This window comes from Lutjanus erythropterus, chromosome 16, assembly GCF_056507025.1.
Source record: "Lutjanus erythropterus isolate fLutEry1 chromosome 16, fLutEry1.hap2, whole genome shotgun sequence".
NCBI lineage: Eukaryota > Metazoa > Chordata > Actinopteri > Lutjaniformes > Lutjanidae > Lutjanus > Lutjanus erythropterus.
The window spans coordinates 14,044,857-14,062,220 of NC_139332.1; the positions used below are offsets into that span (position 1 = coordinate 14,044,857).

Genomic DNA, 17,364 nt, shown 5'->3' on the forward strand with positions numbered 1-17,364 from the left:
TTCAAAACAGTTCAAAACTTGTTAAAATACTAAAAGGGTGTTTTCCTTATACATTGTTTGCTTAATTCTTTAGTGTTTAATTGACACTGTAATGACACTGTAATGAACCTGTACTCTACAGAGTGGTCTTAATCTATCTGAGATCAGTTGCTTTGACCACCAGTGTACCTGGAAAAATCACAGTATGTTCCTCTTCAGAGTAAAGTTCTTGCTAAGTAAATGCTGCTGCATCACGCTTGTAATCATTTCTCCCAATTTTTCCAGGTATTTTGTGAGTTAATGTGTTTGTAGTAACATGTTGAGAGCATTAACAGAATGTCACTGAGACATTTTCTTTCAGAGCAGTAAAGTGTGTGTGTGTGTGTGTGTGTGTGTGTGTGTGTGTGTGTGTGTGTGTGTGTGACAGAGCAAGCTCCTGCTCCGTTATACCCCCATAATATTAATATTAATAACCCACCAGTTGTTGATATATTTGAGTTTTGACCACTAACATGACTAAACTTAAATAAAAAACAACAGAAAAACATCAAAATGAATAAATACATGAACAAATAACTGGTGATACCAAGCTTGACCTTACAATATCAGTCAATAAAGTAATTTGATTTAGCATAATTGATTCTGTTGATGTCAGTATGGAATTTTATTTAGATGAAATTGCCAGTGCAGTTTTTTCCCCCTCAGCTGCTTGTAATTACAGTCTGTGTGATGTGACATGATCGCAGGATTGGTCCACATTTTTGCTAAAGGAGAGAGACACTTGGTCACTACAAGACCTATAAAGGAAGAACACAAAATAAAAAAAGCACATGCGTGTAAATCCAAGAGCTGTGGAGGAAATATTTGTGATTTGGAAGAAAAACAAGAAGAAGACAGACATGCTTGAACAGGCAGAGCGGTTGAGAGAGAGAGACTGGGTGTATCATGTAAATGGGGATGGTACTAACCAGGACACACTGCTATGTTGCAGAGTTTGGTCTGAACCTCGGGCCGTCCACAAGCCACGACCCCGCCTCCGTTCACACACTTCCTGGTTCGCGTCCTCGTGCCCCGCCCACACGTCACGGAGCACAGACTCCATGATGACCACTCCTCCCACAGCCCATGCACTGCACCGCAAACACACGCACAAACACACAGCGACATGAGGATGAGGAGGTAGGGAGGGAGAAAGGGAGGGAAGGAGGGAAGGGAGCATCCCATCGCAGGCAAGAGGGGTTAGAGAATGAGAGAAACATGAGATATTAGATGAGTCTGAGCACATTCATTTAAAAAAAACCCCAACGTATTCTCAACCCAGCTCTTCACATACTGATGATTTGTCACCGTCCTTTGTTGTCTGATGCTGAAGTACAAGGTACACTTCAGTGACTGCATCTGACACGGCCAGAAAGCCTTTTAAACGCTGTGAAACATTCAGTTTGGTTAGGTCTAGATACAAAAACTACTTGGTTAGGTTTAGGTAAAAAAACTATTTGATTTGGTCTAGGCACAGAAAGCTACTTATTTAAGTTATTTAAAAACTATGTGGCTAAATTAAAGCCACAATGCACAATATTTTGGGGTTTCAGTAACTTTTTTTTATGTTATATACATCACGTGACCTTGCTTTCAGCCATGAACGGGTCTGTGTCTGTACGAGTTGCCGAGGGGTGGTGACAAATCCTTGGTATGTGATGAGTTGGGAATGAGAGCAGGCTGAAAAAACATGGAGGAGGTGACCTCTGGACCTCCACAAAGTCATTCCATTTGCAAAACAAAAGAAACTGAGAATGAAACTGTACTTACATGTTACTATGTGAAAGAAAATGGAGGTTAGGAAGTCATGCAGTTATGCAGTTTGAGTCATGGCAAGGAAATGAATATGGTAAGTTTGTTTCTGAATTTATTAGAGCTTTCAGTTACTACATACAGTGAACCAAGGGATCCAAAGAATCCAGAGACTTCAAACACTTCAAACACTAATTAAAGTATTAAAAATGTTTCTCTTCTTTTTTCCATCTTCCTTCCTCTTTTTTCCTCTTTATTGTGCATCCCATCCCATTTCAGCAACAGATGAAGTTGAAATAAATCAAAATAGAATAAATGAGCACAAAAACTTTGCAGATAATGAACTTGACTTCAAGACTACTCTTGTGATGCTGCTTTCCTCAACACTACTTCTTGCGGGAATGTGTCTACTTGATCTGTATTCCAGCTATGTGACACTGGCGGCTTGTGCCACATGAGAGAAAAGACACGCATAAGAGCACACATGCACAAAAATAATTGCCGGAATCATTTGGAGATGTCTGACCTGAGATTAGAGGGAATAATGATGCTAGACAGATATTGGAAGAACAAGAACGGTAGAGAAGTGCTCAATGGAAGACTCCAAAGAAGGAAAAAGATGAATGACAAGACTGGTTAATGAGTGTCAAGAAGAGAGAAACAAAAACTAACATGACAAAAAGAGGAGATTATCGGCAAATTTGAAAAGGAAACAAAAAAGATCTGGGCTCAAAAAGTTTTAAAGGCTTTGGAATGAAAAACAGATGCCAAGAAAGGGAGGAAGTTATTTAAAAAAAAATATAGAAATGTTTGGCGAGAGAGCAGGGGAGATTAAGCTCTGGTGAAAGACATGGAAGAAAAAGAGAAGAGCAGATTTGGAGAGATGCTGGAAGAAAGATAGAAAGCAAGATATAGAGAGGGGGGGAGGGAGGGAGGGACGGAGAGAAAGTTGGAGACAGCAGGATGGAGATTGCTGGTCCTGTGTTGAGCAAAGCTAAATAAATCATGGCGATAAATAATTAAGTCTACTCTGTGAAGGAAGGCTCAGAGGAGCAGGAGTAGCAGGCTGAGAGAGAGGGAGAAGACGGTGGTATTAAAAAGTATGGAGATATGGAGAGCTGGTAAATAGTGAGATGTTTAGCAACACATGGCATCAATGTGTCTCTTTAAGCTGCTACACAAAGTGTCTATACTGTGTGTTGCGAGAGAGGCAGATGCTTTTGTGGGTCTTGCTGAAGGGAGCTGGAGCCGGTTGCAGCTGCTCTTAAGTTAAAAGTTATATGATGTTATAACACAAGTGCAACTAAGTAGAGACACACACGCAACTAAATTTAAATGAGACTCCACACAAGCTCTTATATCGTAAGACTGGTTGTTAAAAACTAATTGCGTAGCTAATGCAACCAGCTACATAGCCAACATTAGCTTGCTAAATATTTAATATGGTGATCATATCTGAAAGGATACTTGATTCATATGTTGATTAATAAAGGTTTTGAATTCCATTTACCATCCAAAATCCCACAATACAATATAATTCAAGTTATAAACGGTTTATTACTAATGTAGACTAAATCGGTGGTTCGCAGCCGCCCAAAGGGGGTCATGAGATGGTTGTGGAAAATAAAAAAAAACATTGAGGCAAGCAGCATGGGATGAGAGACAGGAAGCGTCTCTCAGTGATGTCAGCTCCTTAATTGACCTTAATTGCCCCTTAAGTGACAAGCACTTAAAAATAGAGCAAAATACAGCTGCCGCATCACAAATGATTAAAGCTATGAACCATCACAAAGATGACAAGTGCCAACATAAACCACCTGAAAAGAGAGACACACTAAAAAAAGTAACGTTTGCATTTTTAGAACATATAAACTTAGCAAACTACTCGGTCCAGCACTAGGCATGATGGGAAATGAGGGCCATACTTTAGACTCGGAAATGGCAGCACCATCAACCGAGAAGCACTAGACGCCGGCTTTTCAAACAGAGTCCTGAGCACCAATCAATCTTCAGAAATATCACCCTGACTTTTTGCAAAATGGACTTGTGGGAGAAAATATTTCCTGCTTCCTCTGAACAAAAATCTTTGAAGCACAAACGTTTTCTTTACATGAACATTCATATGTACAAAGGATTGTGTGGATTATAGTACAGATGAAATGGCATTTCAAGGGTATCTAGTTTCCATATTGTGACATTTTTCCGAATGAAACAGGATAAGCAGGTGGATGCATGGGTGGAATTTGATGTGAACATGGAAAAGTGAGCCTTGTTCACGTTCATATCAAATTCCTCAAGGTACCGTGCCGTTGTTAGCTAGCTAACCAATGAATCGTAGCTCTGATTGATGAGAGTGTGTAATATTATTTGTCAAAATTAGCTGGTACCTACATAAGCACACGTCATATTTTGTTTTACAGAAAGAAAACATGATTGGATTTTTTGGGATTGTTTTTTGTAATTTTGTATTATTAAATGGGTTGTTTTGTTAAATCTGAAATTAAAAAGACATTTTTCATCTCAACTTCAATATGTTTGGATCCTGAAACCCTTATATTAGGAGGTTGTGTTACAGTCCGTGACCTCCTGACAACAGTGTAGATTTTTTAGGGGGTATGATGCCACAGATATTTCCTTGCAACTTGTTACCAAAGTTACAAAAGTCTTTACTTTCTTGGATATTTCTCAACTTTTCAAGTTTTACTGGTGCAACCAAACCTGAAACTAGCAAGCACTTACTAAGATGTTGAGAAAAATATAATCACAAAACTATAAGGTGGTAATTTAATGAAGTTGACGTTGTGTGCTGAAGTATGTCAGCCAAAATATTTTGGTAGCACACATGAAAGAAGATTTCCAAAATATTCGATTGAATAAATCATGATAATAAAATATAACGGGGATCCTCAAAGCATGAGCAGATTTCTGGGGGGTATCTCATTTCAAATTGCAAAAACCTTCTCTGGAGACTCCTAGAACTTAATGCAATAACAAGCAGAGAAAAGCCAAACAAATAAAATTCAGCCAGACTTCTGTTTTTTTTCTCTACAGGATTACTTGTAAGACATTACTTATTCATCCAAATCGAATCTCCATCTCTCAAACCCAGAACAAGTGTATCTGAAGTCTGACCGCGCAAAGCCAATCAATTCGCCTATAAAATCAAGCTCGAAGCGGCTTTGTGACTAAGACACATTAAAAGGAGAAAATGTCAATTGGAGATGGGGACACAGAGTAGGGAAAATGTGGAAATAGATAAGCTAATTAAAGAGGAAAAAATATGACAAAAATGTCTTCAGATACTGGGATTAGGATTGTATTACACCACCTATTGGTAACAAGGCAAATACTCCCCACCAAGTGATATTTCCAGTCTTAAACAAAACAGCACAGGGCAATTATATCAAATATGCTGTCTGTCTTGACACAACAACTACATTAACATAATACAGCACGTCTTTTAGTTTAAGCGTGCGCATTAAAAGAGAGTTTATTGCCATCAGGGCTGCAGTCACAGAGGGAGATGGAAAAGAGCACGTCTACAGCAGAAGGCATAGATTAAAAGAACCAAATAACAAACCGATCAGTTCTGATCAAACAAACGAACTGACAGATCTGTCCGACACGCGGTCACAAAATCAAGTTCACGAACTTTAAAAAATTCAGCTTTGTGAGGGGCACAGAAGAAAAATGTGCAGCTGAGAAATGTGGAAGCGCATAGAGTCGCTTACATGGCCTGGGTTGCTGATGCAAATGCAAGTAAGCTCAGATAAGAGAAGATAAATTGTTCATGCTCATCCTCCTCCATTTAAATATACGCACACACACTTAGCAGAGCACATACTCACAGCACTACAGAGAGTAAGGTTATGTGTAATGAGGATGCATGACATTTATACAAACCTTTAAAGTCTATCTAACTATTAAATATAATTACATGTAATGATGTATGAAGACGTCAACTTCTCATTTATTTCTAGCTTTTGAAACACATGCTCTATAATAGGACATATGCATCAGATTGATCATAAGAATTGCCCGCTTTGCCAGCAGTTTTATCTGGGGTCACAGCACAGCATGGCTGCATTATTTAACACATCTGGAGACGTGGCTTTAAAAAGAAAAATGCATATGATCAGTGCTCAACAATGAGGCTGTGAAGCCGCTTGCCCAGGATAAGTACAGCGCCACATTGAGCAAGTAGGTTTCACAAATTTCATTCACTTGCCAGGTTGGTAAAAATGAAATCAAATATGAAACTACTTTGATTATGAATTCAAAAAACGCAGTATGCTAAAATGGGAAAAAAATGCTTTGGCCTTTCAAATATGTGGCTGTGAAGACAGCGCAGACAGCAGCTTCAGGGCTGTCTGATGGCAAAGTAAAGCGGGTGAAAATGTTCTAAATATAGCATATACTTAAGCTGGTATTGATTTCTGCAAGGTAAAATTACAGTTAGTGTCAAAGGAGTCTGAAGTGATGTAATGGCTTTAGCACCCCGTTGATGAGCTGGATCAGGCTCAGAGAACAGAGAGCAGCAAATAAAGTTTGGCTGCACACATTTAGCAACTGACATGGATCTTTTAGGATTGGTTCATGGAATTAATTGCAGAATTTTCATAATGTCCGAGCACGAGCACGCCCAGTTTAAACACAATAGAGGAAAGTGAACAAAAACCTAAATGACAATATTTTGAATTTGGATTAAAACTACAAATCCAATTCCAAGAAAGTCAGGACGCTGCATAAACTTAAATTTAAACAGGCCTTTCACCATCTATAACCCATAATATGAAAAAAAAAGATTCAGCGAATTCAGATAAACCTCAGGCAGCACTGCATTAAAAATCAACATTATTGTATAAATTATACAATATGGGCTCAAGAACACTTTGGAAAACTGCTGTCGGTCAACAAAGTTCACCGCTGCATCTACAAATGCAAGTTAAGACATTAACATGCAAAGCAAAAGCCCCATCACAACATCCAGAAACACCACCGACTTCTCTGGTCTGATCTGATACAGACTGACGGAAAATAGAAAAGTGTGCTGTGGTTTGACAAGTCCGCAATTCAAACTGTTCATGGAGATCATGGACATCGTGTCTTCTGGGCTAAACAGGAGAAGGACCATCTCGATTGTTAACTTCAAAAGCCAACATCTGTGATGTTATAGGCGTGTTAGTGCCCGAGGCAATGCTAACTGTCACATCTGTCAAGCCACCATTGATGCTCAAAGTTGCAGGTTTTGGAGCGACTTATGCTGCCGTCCAGATGATGTCTTTTTCAGGTACGTCCCTGCTTATTTTAGCGAGACAATGCCAAGACGAATTCTGCACGTTAGAATGCTGTGGCTTCACAGTAAAAAGAGTGCAGTCACTAAACTGGCCTTCCTGCAGTACAGACCTGTCTCCCAATGAAAATGTGTGGTGCATTATGAAATAAAAAAATACAAAAACTGAGGCCCCAGACAGCTGAGCACCTGAAGTTGTATAGCAAGCAAGAATGGAAAGAATTTCACTTCCATAACTTCAACAATTAGTGTCCTCGGTTTCAAAACACTTACTGAGTTGTTAAAAGAAAAGGTGATGTAACACAGTGGTAAACATGCCACTGCCCAAAACTTTTTTCGAACATGCTGCAAACATCAAAGTCTGAATGAGAGTTTTATTTAAAAAAAAAAACACACACACCCTGAACCCTAAATATCTTGTCTTTTTACTGTATTCAGCTGAACATAGTTATAAAGGTATTTGCAAATCTTTGTGTTCTGTTTTTATTTATATTTTACACAACGTCCCAAACTTTTTTGCAATCAGGTTTTGTAATTCTGATGCTTTTAGATTCTTAGTATTATGCACATGAGATTCTAAATTACCTGGTCAGAAGGCTATTGTGGATTTTGGTTTCCAGTGGCTTTAAAACTGTGTGAGGATGTGTGCGTGGTTAAATTTGTATGTTCGCCATCTGCAGTCGTCTGCCACGGCTTCACAGCCGCATCCTTGCATGCATCCTCAGTCTCTTGCTTGAATGATTACTGCAAGTGTGGTGTTGCAGCGTTTGACTACTCACTGACCCAGACATACTGTATTCATAATGCACCATTGTTCCGCTCCATGTTTTAAATGTCACTGAATCTATGGCAAATGAGCAGTGGCTAAATAGAAGAGAAGTAGGGGTGCTACTTCATTTTGCACGCTTCGGGGCATGAACGTCTTATACTTGAGTGCATATTCAAAAAAAAAAAAAAAAAAAAGTTAATTTGCCGGACCAATTACTGCCTAGTTTGCTTTGTCAAGAGCCAGACCATTACTTAAAATTGATTATCTGTATCACCTTAATTTAGGAGTTTTACCCATGAAAAAACGAGGGGAAAAAATGTCCATTTTCAGTTCATTGGCTTTCTGTCCAAGCTACTTTTCTTTGATGTTCCCTAACCCATGCAGACACACACATACAGGCATGCACAGAGATACGCCCAGAGACATATCCACCCACACTCACAACACACCCATACTTCTAAGTCCGAACTTGTGCACAAACACAAATAAATGGTAAAAAAAAAACAGAATAGAATATTCTGGCAAACCCATCTACCAAATTAGGTATGCAGACTGCACTCTCCCCACCTCAGGAGAAACTGTGAAAGTGCGTGTGTTCACTTATGCCTCTGTGCCTTGAATATTTGCAGTTGTGAGTAAATGCATATGAAACAGCTTGGAGGAAGTTGCTTAAAAACATTTCACTTGCAGATCTTTCAGACAAATCTGGAAGTCAGTGCGACTGGCCGTCATGTTCTGAACAGCAGGTTTGAAAGGCACAGCTCATGCATACACATGTCTGTGTATATGTATACTCAGCTTCCTGGAGCTGTTCAATTTTAGAGCATTTTATTTTAAAACACACCTATTGGCTACCTTATTGGGGTACATTAATATGTTAAGAGTCGTTTTTATACTAGCTGTGTCATAAAATTGTGATTTTAGTGACTGAATTGAAAGTCAGAATTATTGCAGTCGTGATTAGTACTCTCTTAGAAATAATAGTTTCAAAAGCGTTCTTCCTGAAGGGTTGAGGTTCTACCTAGACTCATTTGCTTCTGAAGAACCCTTTTTTGAAGAGAGGTTCTGTGTAAGCATGAGGCCTTTTTGGTAGAAAGAGTTCATCAGCGATTGTTGAAATACTTGAAGAAATCAAGGGTTCTCTTTGGAACGTGATTCAAAAGGATTCTCAGTAGAACCCCCTTTAGTGTGTTCTAGAGAAAACCCTTCAAATATAAAAGGGTTCTCTATTCGAACCCTCTGGGTGGATTCTAGATGAAACCCTTAGAATAGGAATATAAAATGGTGCTCAGCAGAACCTTGTGGGAGGGCTCGAGAGAAAATCCTTGGAATACAAGTGGGCTCTCAGTGAAACCCTTTAATAATAGACACATAGAAAGGTTCTTAATAGAACCCTGCTGGTTTAGGCCTTGTTTGCACTGTAATAAGGTGAAATATTACACCATAGAAGGGTCTTTGTTGAACCCTTCATGAGGTGTTTCTATGAGCCCATGTTGGATTCTAGGCTGAACTCTCTGAAAGGGTTCCAAGTAGAATGTTTATAAAATGTTCTACCAGAAATACAAAAGGGTTCCCCAATGGATACAAGCCAAACAACCCTTTATAATTCTAGTTAGCACCTATATTTCTCAGAGTGTAGTATTTGATGTATAAAATTGTGATTAGTATGTACAGTGTGTGCTCGTGTGTCTGTACTGTACTACATGTTTGTTTGAGGCTCCCTGATGGACCCAGCAGAGACAGGGCTTCATCCAGCAGCAAAGGGATTAAGAAATCAAACAAGCCAGTAGATTCTACCCCAAATCAAGACAAAGTAGAAGAAGAAAATTATTTAAAAAAAGTCAATCACATCAGCTTCATTAAACACTTTTATGTCTCTTTGCTGCCGCCCCCACATCCCCAGTCTGCTTGAATTTGGTGTGATCCCATTCAGTGAGTCCCTGGAGTGCCCCTACACCCCTCCAGAGCCACGTCAGGAAACATCAGAGGAGTGGGGGGAAAATGAAATAATAAACGGAACATAACACAGCAACCAATATTCCATCAAAGGAATGGCTGAGGATATTAATATCGACACTGAATGGAAAATGAGGCACTTAGACATACAAATCGCGTTGGCACATTTGCATAAAAACAAGATTAGCATATGCACCGACAGGGAAGGAAAATGTTCCTCTCGCTCCTCTTGTTTATTTTTTGTTGCCTCAGTAAACACTGACAGACTGCTAACTCACATGTGAACGCATACGTGTGCTTAAAAAGTACACAATGAGACATAGTTCATAGATAAACTCACAAAACTCTCTCAGAGATACAGAAAATGCAAAAGAACACAATAATTGTTTGACACAATCATGGTGTACAATGAACTACATTTAAAGTAACCAAATCAAAGCCAAATTAACACCCACACCTTATGCTGGCATACAAACAAACAATAAAAACTACATATTGTTTTCACGAAGTCCAAATCAATGTTATAGCATTTTATCTCATATTTATTGCATAATATATCACCTCACAACATTTGCGTAACGTGAAACACTTTCTTGCGTATGACCTGAGTAACTGAGTAACCGAAACTGTTAGCAACAGAACTGGGATCAGCAGCCTCACAGTCTCCAAGACTGACAGGGAATAATGTACTGTGGTTGTTTCCCTATGGACAGACAGCTTTAGTTTACTTGCTGCTAATGTAGCCAACTGTAAATGATGACAACAGGACCGGGTGAACACGGCCAGTCAGTAACAAGATCATTTACAGAGTTTCCTGGTGGAAAGATAGCTTTAGCTGTTGCCAAGTCAGTTAGCTAGCCACTAACTGCTGTTAGCTCAGCCAGCCGTGACTCAGCCCCAGGGTGCTGCGAGCCAAACCCATCTCAGTACTGTAGCCCCTGTTGTCAAACTGACCTGCGTCGTTCTTGGAGACTGTTTTAGTCCCAGTTTGGCCATGTTCACTTGGGACATCCCAGTCTGGGTAGAGTCATTTTATGACTGCTCTCCTTCTCCTCTTTAGCTTTGTGATGGTTGTGTATAATACACAGCTCTATTGTCTTCTGTAAAAGCCAATCAATAACTGTGGCTGCTGGGAACCTATCATCACCAATATGTGCTCAGATGTGCTTAGCAAATCAGGATGAGCCTATCTGACCCTATGGACGCTGCCTCCTATAAAAGTTCCTTCTCCAATAACTCTTAAGCAACTAGTGCAAAGGTCTTGTCTAATAATGGGGCTCTAAAGTCCAATGACTGTAAACCCCATGCTGTGACACTGACATTTAGACAGCAGTAGCCCCACTTTTGCTGTGACTTGTCTGTCCCCAGAGAAGTTGTGGGCCTGATTTTTCATTTAATAGTCTGCCCTCTGCCCTCACTGTTATTATTAAAATAGTAATGTATGGAGGACATTGGTGGTATATTCCTGTGATGCGATCTCATAGGTGTCACTGGGTTCAAACAGGTTAGCTCAGAGACGACCCCACTGTCTGCCAACCAGAATAGAGGGCCATGTTGTTTTCCACTCAAATAACCTTAACCCTAACCCACTTTTGATATGTTCCTTGGACATACAGTCAGTCTCCAGTCGCTGCAGCCCATCACTCCCTTCCTGTCTATCCCTGTCATCTTTTGATGCAGACAGCTGGTGGAGTGCAGGGTCTGATATCATGTCTGGCACAGATTTGATTCTTGTTATTCTACTGAGTAGACAGTAGGATTTATATTCCAAATAATTTCTCTTGTTACACTGCAGCACCAAAAATATCCCTTCTGTCCTTTTTGTCTTGATAGCGATCAGGCAAACGTGTCAGCTGTTGGTAGTTTTGGCTTGGCCCGTGTTGGTAAGAACACCAATAATGAGGTTGTGTGTCTACTTTGCAAAAGCCCCACCCCAGATGCAGTTCTTCAGGCGACAGGGACAGGGACTTTAATAGGAATGCACCCGGTTCACAACCAAAACATCCACAGCAAGATTTTCCACAGTATCCATGCTGTGGGTCCATAGGGATATTCCTTCCTCCTGTCCAGCGACAAGGACCAATGCAGGTAAACAGGCACCACACAGTGTGACTCTAGCAAACACCTCGTCCTTATCCATTCTAAAAACTATAACGCCATAGCTTTGATCTTAAAAGACATCATAACCTGGCTCCTACATAATGCAACAAAAGTGCCAAGATTTGAGTGAGTTATGCCAGTAGTGACCAGAAGCCTTGAATCAGGCAGTTTCAACACCTCGCACTCAGATTTTTCATGCTCAAACGAATCACTTGACTCAACTTGTTAAATTTGATGCAGCTAGCTCTGGAACGACAAAAGGCTTTATAAAAACATTTCCACATATGCAGCAGTGGGATCCACTTTTAGCAGGTTCCAACTAAGATGCCTCCACACTAGACTTGTGATACCAGACGATCAGAGATTATCTAAATGTAGGGTATTAAACGGGGTTGCTTGAACAGTGGCAAGTACAGCCACTAACAAACCTACACCCTTTCATTTTTTCAAGAACATGCTGCCCTAGAAACTTAAGATTTAGACTCTCTAATTATTGTGTTGTGTAACAATGAAAATCGAGAGATTCTCATCGGTCTCTATTGAGCGAAGCATTTGATGACTGACTTGTGAGTCTACCCACTCCCACACCGCCTCAAAGATGATGACAAAAACTGAAAAACGACTTCACTACTTTAGATCTGTGGGCTAAAAAACATGGCAGGATGGGCCAGGTGCAGCCAGATCAACAGACAATGAGGACATGGCGCCAGTTAGCTACACCACTGGACAATGCACCGACTGTGGTTTCACTGAGCTGCACTGGACTTTCGTCATCATCTGATTGGGGACTGAGCATTAGCGGTGGATTAGGTGAGGGACAGAGGCCAGGCAGGAGGGAGCCAATGCCATACAGGATTTCACTTCAATTGCAATCAGGGCAATCAAACCAGAGCAGGACAGGCGGCACTTCACAATTTCATCTAGTAAAGACCTACACCAGCAATCAAACCGGAGCAGAACTCACATTGTTCAGGGATGAGCCGTACACGAGTTCCCTCAGTGACTTGATTGTGTTATGTGTTACTGAGGAAAAATGGATGAGGTGTTCCTCATTTTGCCGCTGCCTTTTTCTAGCGAGCAGTCAGGGTTGAATACACTCGCCCTGATTGGCAGAGCATGTATGCATGAGAAATTCTTGTTTGATTGGTTAAATATATTTTGTGGAGCTGCCATTACATCAAAAATGAAAAAGCAGTCCCTTGGAAGCTGAAGCAGAGGCATAGCTGTAGTTATCATTTCAAATGTTTTTATGCTTATCACTGTCATGAGAGCACAGGATTGATTTGCATTCAGCAGTTTCAATCTTTGTATTTATATATTTTTTCATTGTAAATTATTATCTTCAGAAGTTTGTCTGCTACTAATGCTCTGTTAGATTAATTCATTCTCTATTACAGTATCTGCACAGATGTAGGTAGACACTGATATAGATACAGACAAGACAAGGAAAATGAGATCAGCACTGAGAGGAAAGTGAAAGAGCAAAGGAGAGCTAAAGATAGAGAAGCCAGGAAGTATGAACTTCTGAGCTGTGGCAAGTCTAATCTACTCGCTGACATCGAGCTCAGGTGTCACGTCTGTCTCTCTATGTCTTTCTTTCTTACTCTCTCAGCTGGTCAGCAGTGTGAATTGAAGTGACAAAATGACATTCTCATTTTCTAGGCTTTTTTTTTTTTCCCCCCTGCTACACCATGGTTAGATTATGTTTTGGCTGAGTGGATCCCATGTGATGTGTGTGATTGTGTGTGTGTGTTTGTGTGTGTGCATACCGCCCACCCTCCTCGAAAGTGACAAGAGTTTCACACTGTCATTATTTTCTTCAGCTTTCATAACACATTGTAAAAAGACAAATAAAATGCTGCATGGGTGAGGCGAGGTGCTAAGCAGATAGCCTATTGTTTAAAGCTGCATGTTGTCAAATTTTACATAAACAAGACAAAACACAACAACAACAAAAAAAAAAAGAGGCCTACAGTATATTCATAAACCAGTGTGCATCCTGCAAACAATGTGTTTTGTCATGGTTTTGCAACACTGCTAACCTTGTTCTTTTTTTTCCTTACAACCTTGTTATCCCTACTGGAGGTCACAAAGGCCGGGGACATATCCCAGCATGCAACGTGAGGAGGCGGGGACCCTGGAGAAGTCACAAGCCTGTCACAGATTTTGAAAGTACCCCTTGAAGTCATAACGTGTTCTGCCTCGCCTGCATCAAACAAGCTACACACAGATAAAGGCTGAACCCAGCTGGTGCAGGAGTTCGGTGAACGTACCTGAGCCTGTGATCCCAGGTTCGCCCGGACAGGAAGCGGTGTTGTTGCACATGCGCGTTTCCCGCAGGGCGCCGCTACACAGTGTCCCATAGGGAGAAGAAACACATGATCGTGTCCTCACTTGCCAGCCTTGCCCGCATGTGAGAGAACACACACTCCACTGCGACCACTCCTCTGCCGCAGGGTCACCTGGAGAACAACACAGAGACGGACAGACAGGGGTTAATTCTCAAGGATTCCAGTTTGATGATACGAATGTTTCAAGTCAGGTGGAACACAAAATAGTCACGAAGTAGAGCATTATTCGGCAGGAATTATCCCCTAGCCAAACGGCCAATGTCGTGACTACCCCTCTAAAATTAACCACACATCCATGATGGCATGCTCTGTTTTGAACCGGCCATTGTCTAATTGAGGCTCATTTATCCCCCTCTTAAGTACAAAAATAGATTTTTGCTGGCCAATTTTCCTTCAAACGATGTAACCGTCACTGCGCACATGCTTCCATGCATTCTTAATGCTGGCAATGGATATTAAGCAATACATCCACCAGCGGTTGCCACCCCGAGCCAAGAGTTACCCCAGAGATGAAGAAGTACAGTGAAAAGTTTCTAACAACAGCAAATATGGCAACACTGGATGAGGTGGTAATAATGTACCTCTTGAACAAGATGCAAAAGCAGAGGCAGTGCTGCACACAGTGGTTGTGTCACAAACAAACTGATGAGGAATATAACTAGCAAGACTTCAGCATTTTTCAAACTTTTTTTGTTGTTATGTCTTACTTGAACTACTGGCTACACTGCCACACTGCCTCCCCACGACTACAAGTGTTACTGCCCTGTTTCTTCTGTATCCATAAGCTTTCAGAAAATGTGCACAAATACAGATGAAATTAACACAGAATCATCATTCAGAATCATTTTTAAGTGAAACGTGTTTCATTACAAAGATATTGGAAGAGAACAAACTCATTATGACATTCTGACCCACTTACGTATCTTAAGAATATCCTTTTGCACATTCACTGCACTGCATCCAGCTCAATGTCCCATGTAAATCACAGTTTCTGTTTGATTGTGGACAGCAGTGAAACCTTTGTGTGGACGTCAAACAAGCAGACATGTATAAATCAATTTTTCAACACAGTCCCAATGGAAAATTGTAGCATCACTGATTTCAGTATTTTTCAATACTTTCCCCCACATGGATTTCTTAAAACTTTTGATATGTTATAACATTTTATGAGACTACAACAGTTGAAAGTGTGTCTCTTGCAGTTTGTGTGGGGTCCTAACGCCCATTTCTTGAGTTATGTGTTTTTGCGGACATGTAAGGGATTGTTAGCATGTCAAACCTCTGAGAGGGAGTTTGGTGTAATATTTTCTTTGAAAAGCACAGGGAGCTTCTGTTAAATTCAAACAGTTAATACTGTATGTCTAGTTTTTAATTTATTAGTTTTTTCTCCACAGTGTAGACACTAGGTAGCTGCTTAAGTCTGATAAGGCTGCCTGGCATTGACTGCTGTTAGTTACTGGTTTGATTAATGGTTTACAGTCTAATAAAGTGCGTTTGTATTGATTACTGAGGGTGGCTGACCAGGCTAATTATCAGCTAAATGTAGCTTAGAAATACTGTTTTGTCTTAATTATCACTTACTGTTTTGCACCATTGGTTCTGGGTCTAGTGACCTACATTTCGGCCCAGATGCTTCAATAAATCTGTATTTACCAAAGGCCAAAGAGGCTTTGCCCCGAAATGACTTAATTTCAGGACTGGTACCTTGATCACAGCTTCCTGCCTCCCTTCCTTGAAAGCACAACACATCCATGTCTATTGTCTCATCATCATAATCACAAAAACAGAATCTGTACTATATAATTACAGAAAAATATATTGCTGTATCATAGGAGTATACAGCATACAGTAAACATCCCCAACAAAGAAGTCAGAGTCACAGGAGCTGTTAGTGCAGATGCATGACAACAAACATGTTGGCTTCATTCATTCCTGTTAGTGATTCTCAGCTTCTCTTTGCTCTTTATTTTCTGAAATAAAAAGACAATTCCCTGGGATGACTGTGACACCATTGCAATGTTACTACAATGAAAAAATACAGACAAAATCATAATCTATACAATTGTCTAGAGAAAAGGCTGGGACTCTCTGACAGATGATAAAAGGGCTTTGTGGTTACAATAACCAAACACACTTCCCGTAGTTATACAACCATTTTTTTCTTTTTTTTTCCCCAAGAGAGAAATATTTAGACATTATGAAAGCTCAAGAACATCACATGTTGGATACAGGAGACCTTTGCTTATATCGTTCTACGGTAGACTTTCATTATTATTATTATGTTCACATGGCCTGTCCTCCTGTATTTATAATACTTATTCAATTACTTCTGAGTATTTTGTAATTTGTATTTAACTGGGCAGAAAGAAATAAGATACAATACTTTACAAAATAATTAAAAAACATGTATTTCTGTATTTAAAATAATAAATTAATAATAATAAATTACAAAATACTTGTATTTTAATTAAATACATTGCTCATATCAATATTTTGTATTTATTGTATATACATTTGATGAGCAAATATTTGTGATTTGTAACAAGATACTTTTTGATGTATTTGTGCCCATCTTTGCCTGGCCTTTGATGCTTATACCCAACATGTGATATTCCTGAGCACTATAGTATGTATGTCATTAATTGATTTAAGCTCCTTAATGAGAAAACCCTCATTGAATATTTATGAGGATGACAACCCTGTTTGAGAAATGTGTTTTAAGGCAACATTATAATAAATGGAATTATGGTAACTCATATGCAGCTTTAAGCGAAAATGGGTGGTTTTAGATTTTAATAAAAGCACACAGATAGGGTGTTAAGATACGTTTGCGGGTGATTTTGAGTTCTCCAGGCAGCTGTGGAGAGTGTCCCATTGTTCCCCCCGAGTTACGCCCTTGAAAGCAAAAACTGCGAGTTAAGTCATTCTGCTCTCCCTAAATTGTTTATGAACGTCGTGTCCTTTGATGAAGGCGTCATCACATGGCAAAGAAGGAAATCAAATTAATTGCATGTCCGTTAATCGCATTACATCTTCATTAACATGTCGTGAGTCAGGGCTTAAGCTCATCACACATGCCTGGAGGAATGGAAGAATGGGGAGAGGGAAGGAAGGAGGGGAACAGA

General features: G+C 40.0%; 1 protein-coding gene across 2 annotated transcripts in view; it reads right to left on the bottom strand.

Annotated features, from left to right (window-relative positions):
• Positions 1–17,364, bottom strand: part of adgrb2 (adhesion G protein-coupled receptor B2) — a 211,633-nt gene that overhangs the window by 138,593 nt on the left and 55,676 nt on the right. For both annotated transcript variants that reach the window (XM_084738328.1, XM_084738327.1), the window contains exons 3-4: positions 14,162–14,350; positions 948–1,109 (exon numbers count right to left, since the gene is read on the bottom strand). In XM_084738328.1, the coding sequence (XP_084594454.1) occupies positions 948–1,109; positions 14,162–14,350 (351 nt within the window). The remainder of the gene's footprint in view (positions 1–947; positions 1,110–14,161; positions 14,351–17,364) is intronic.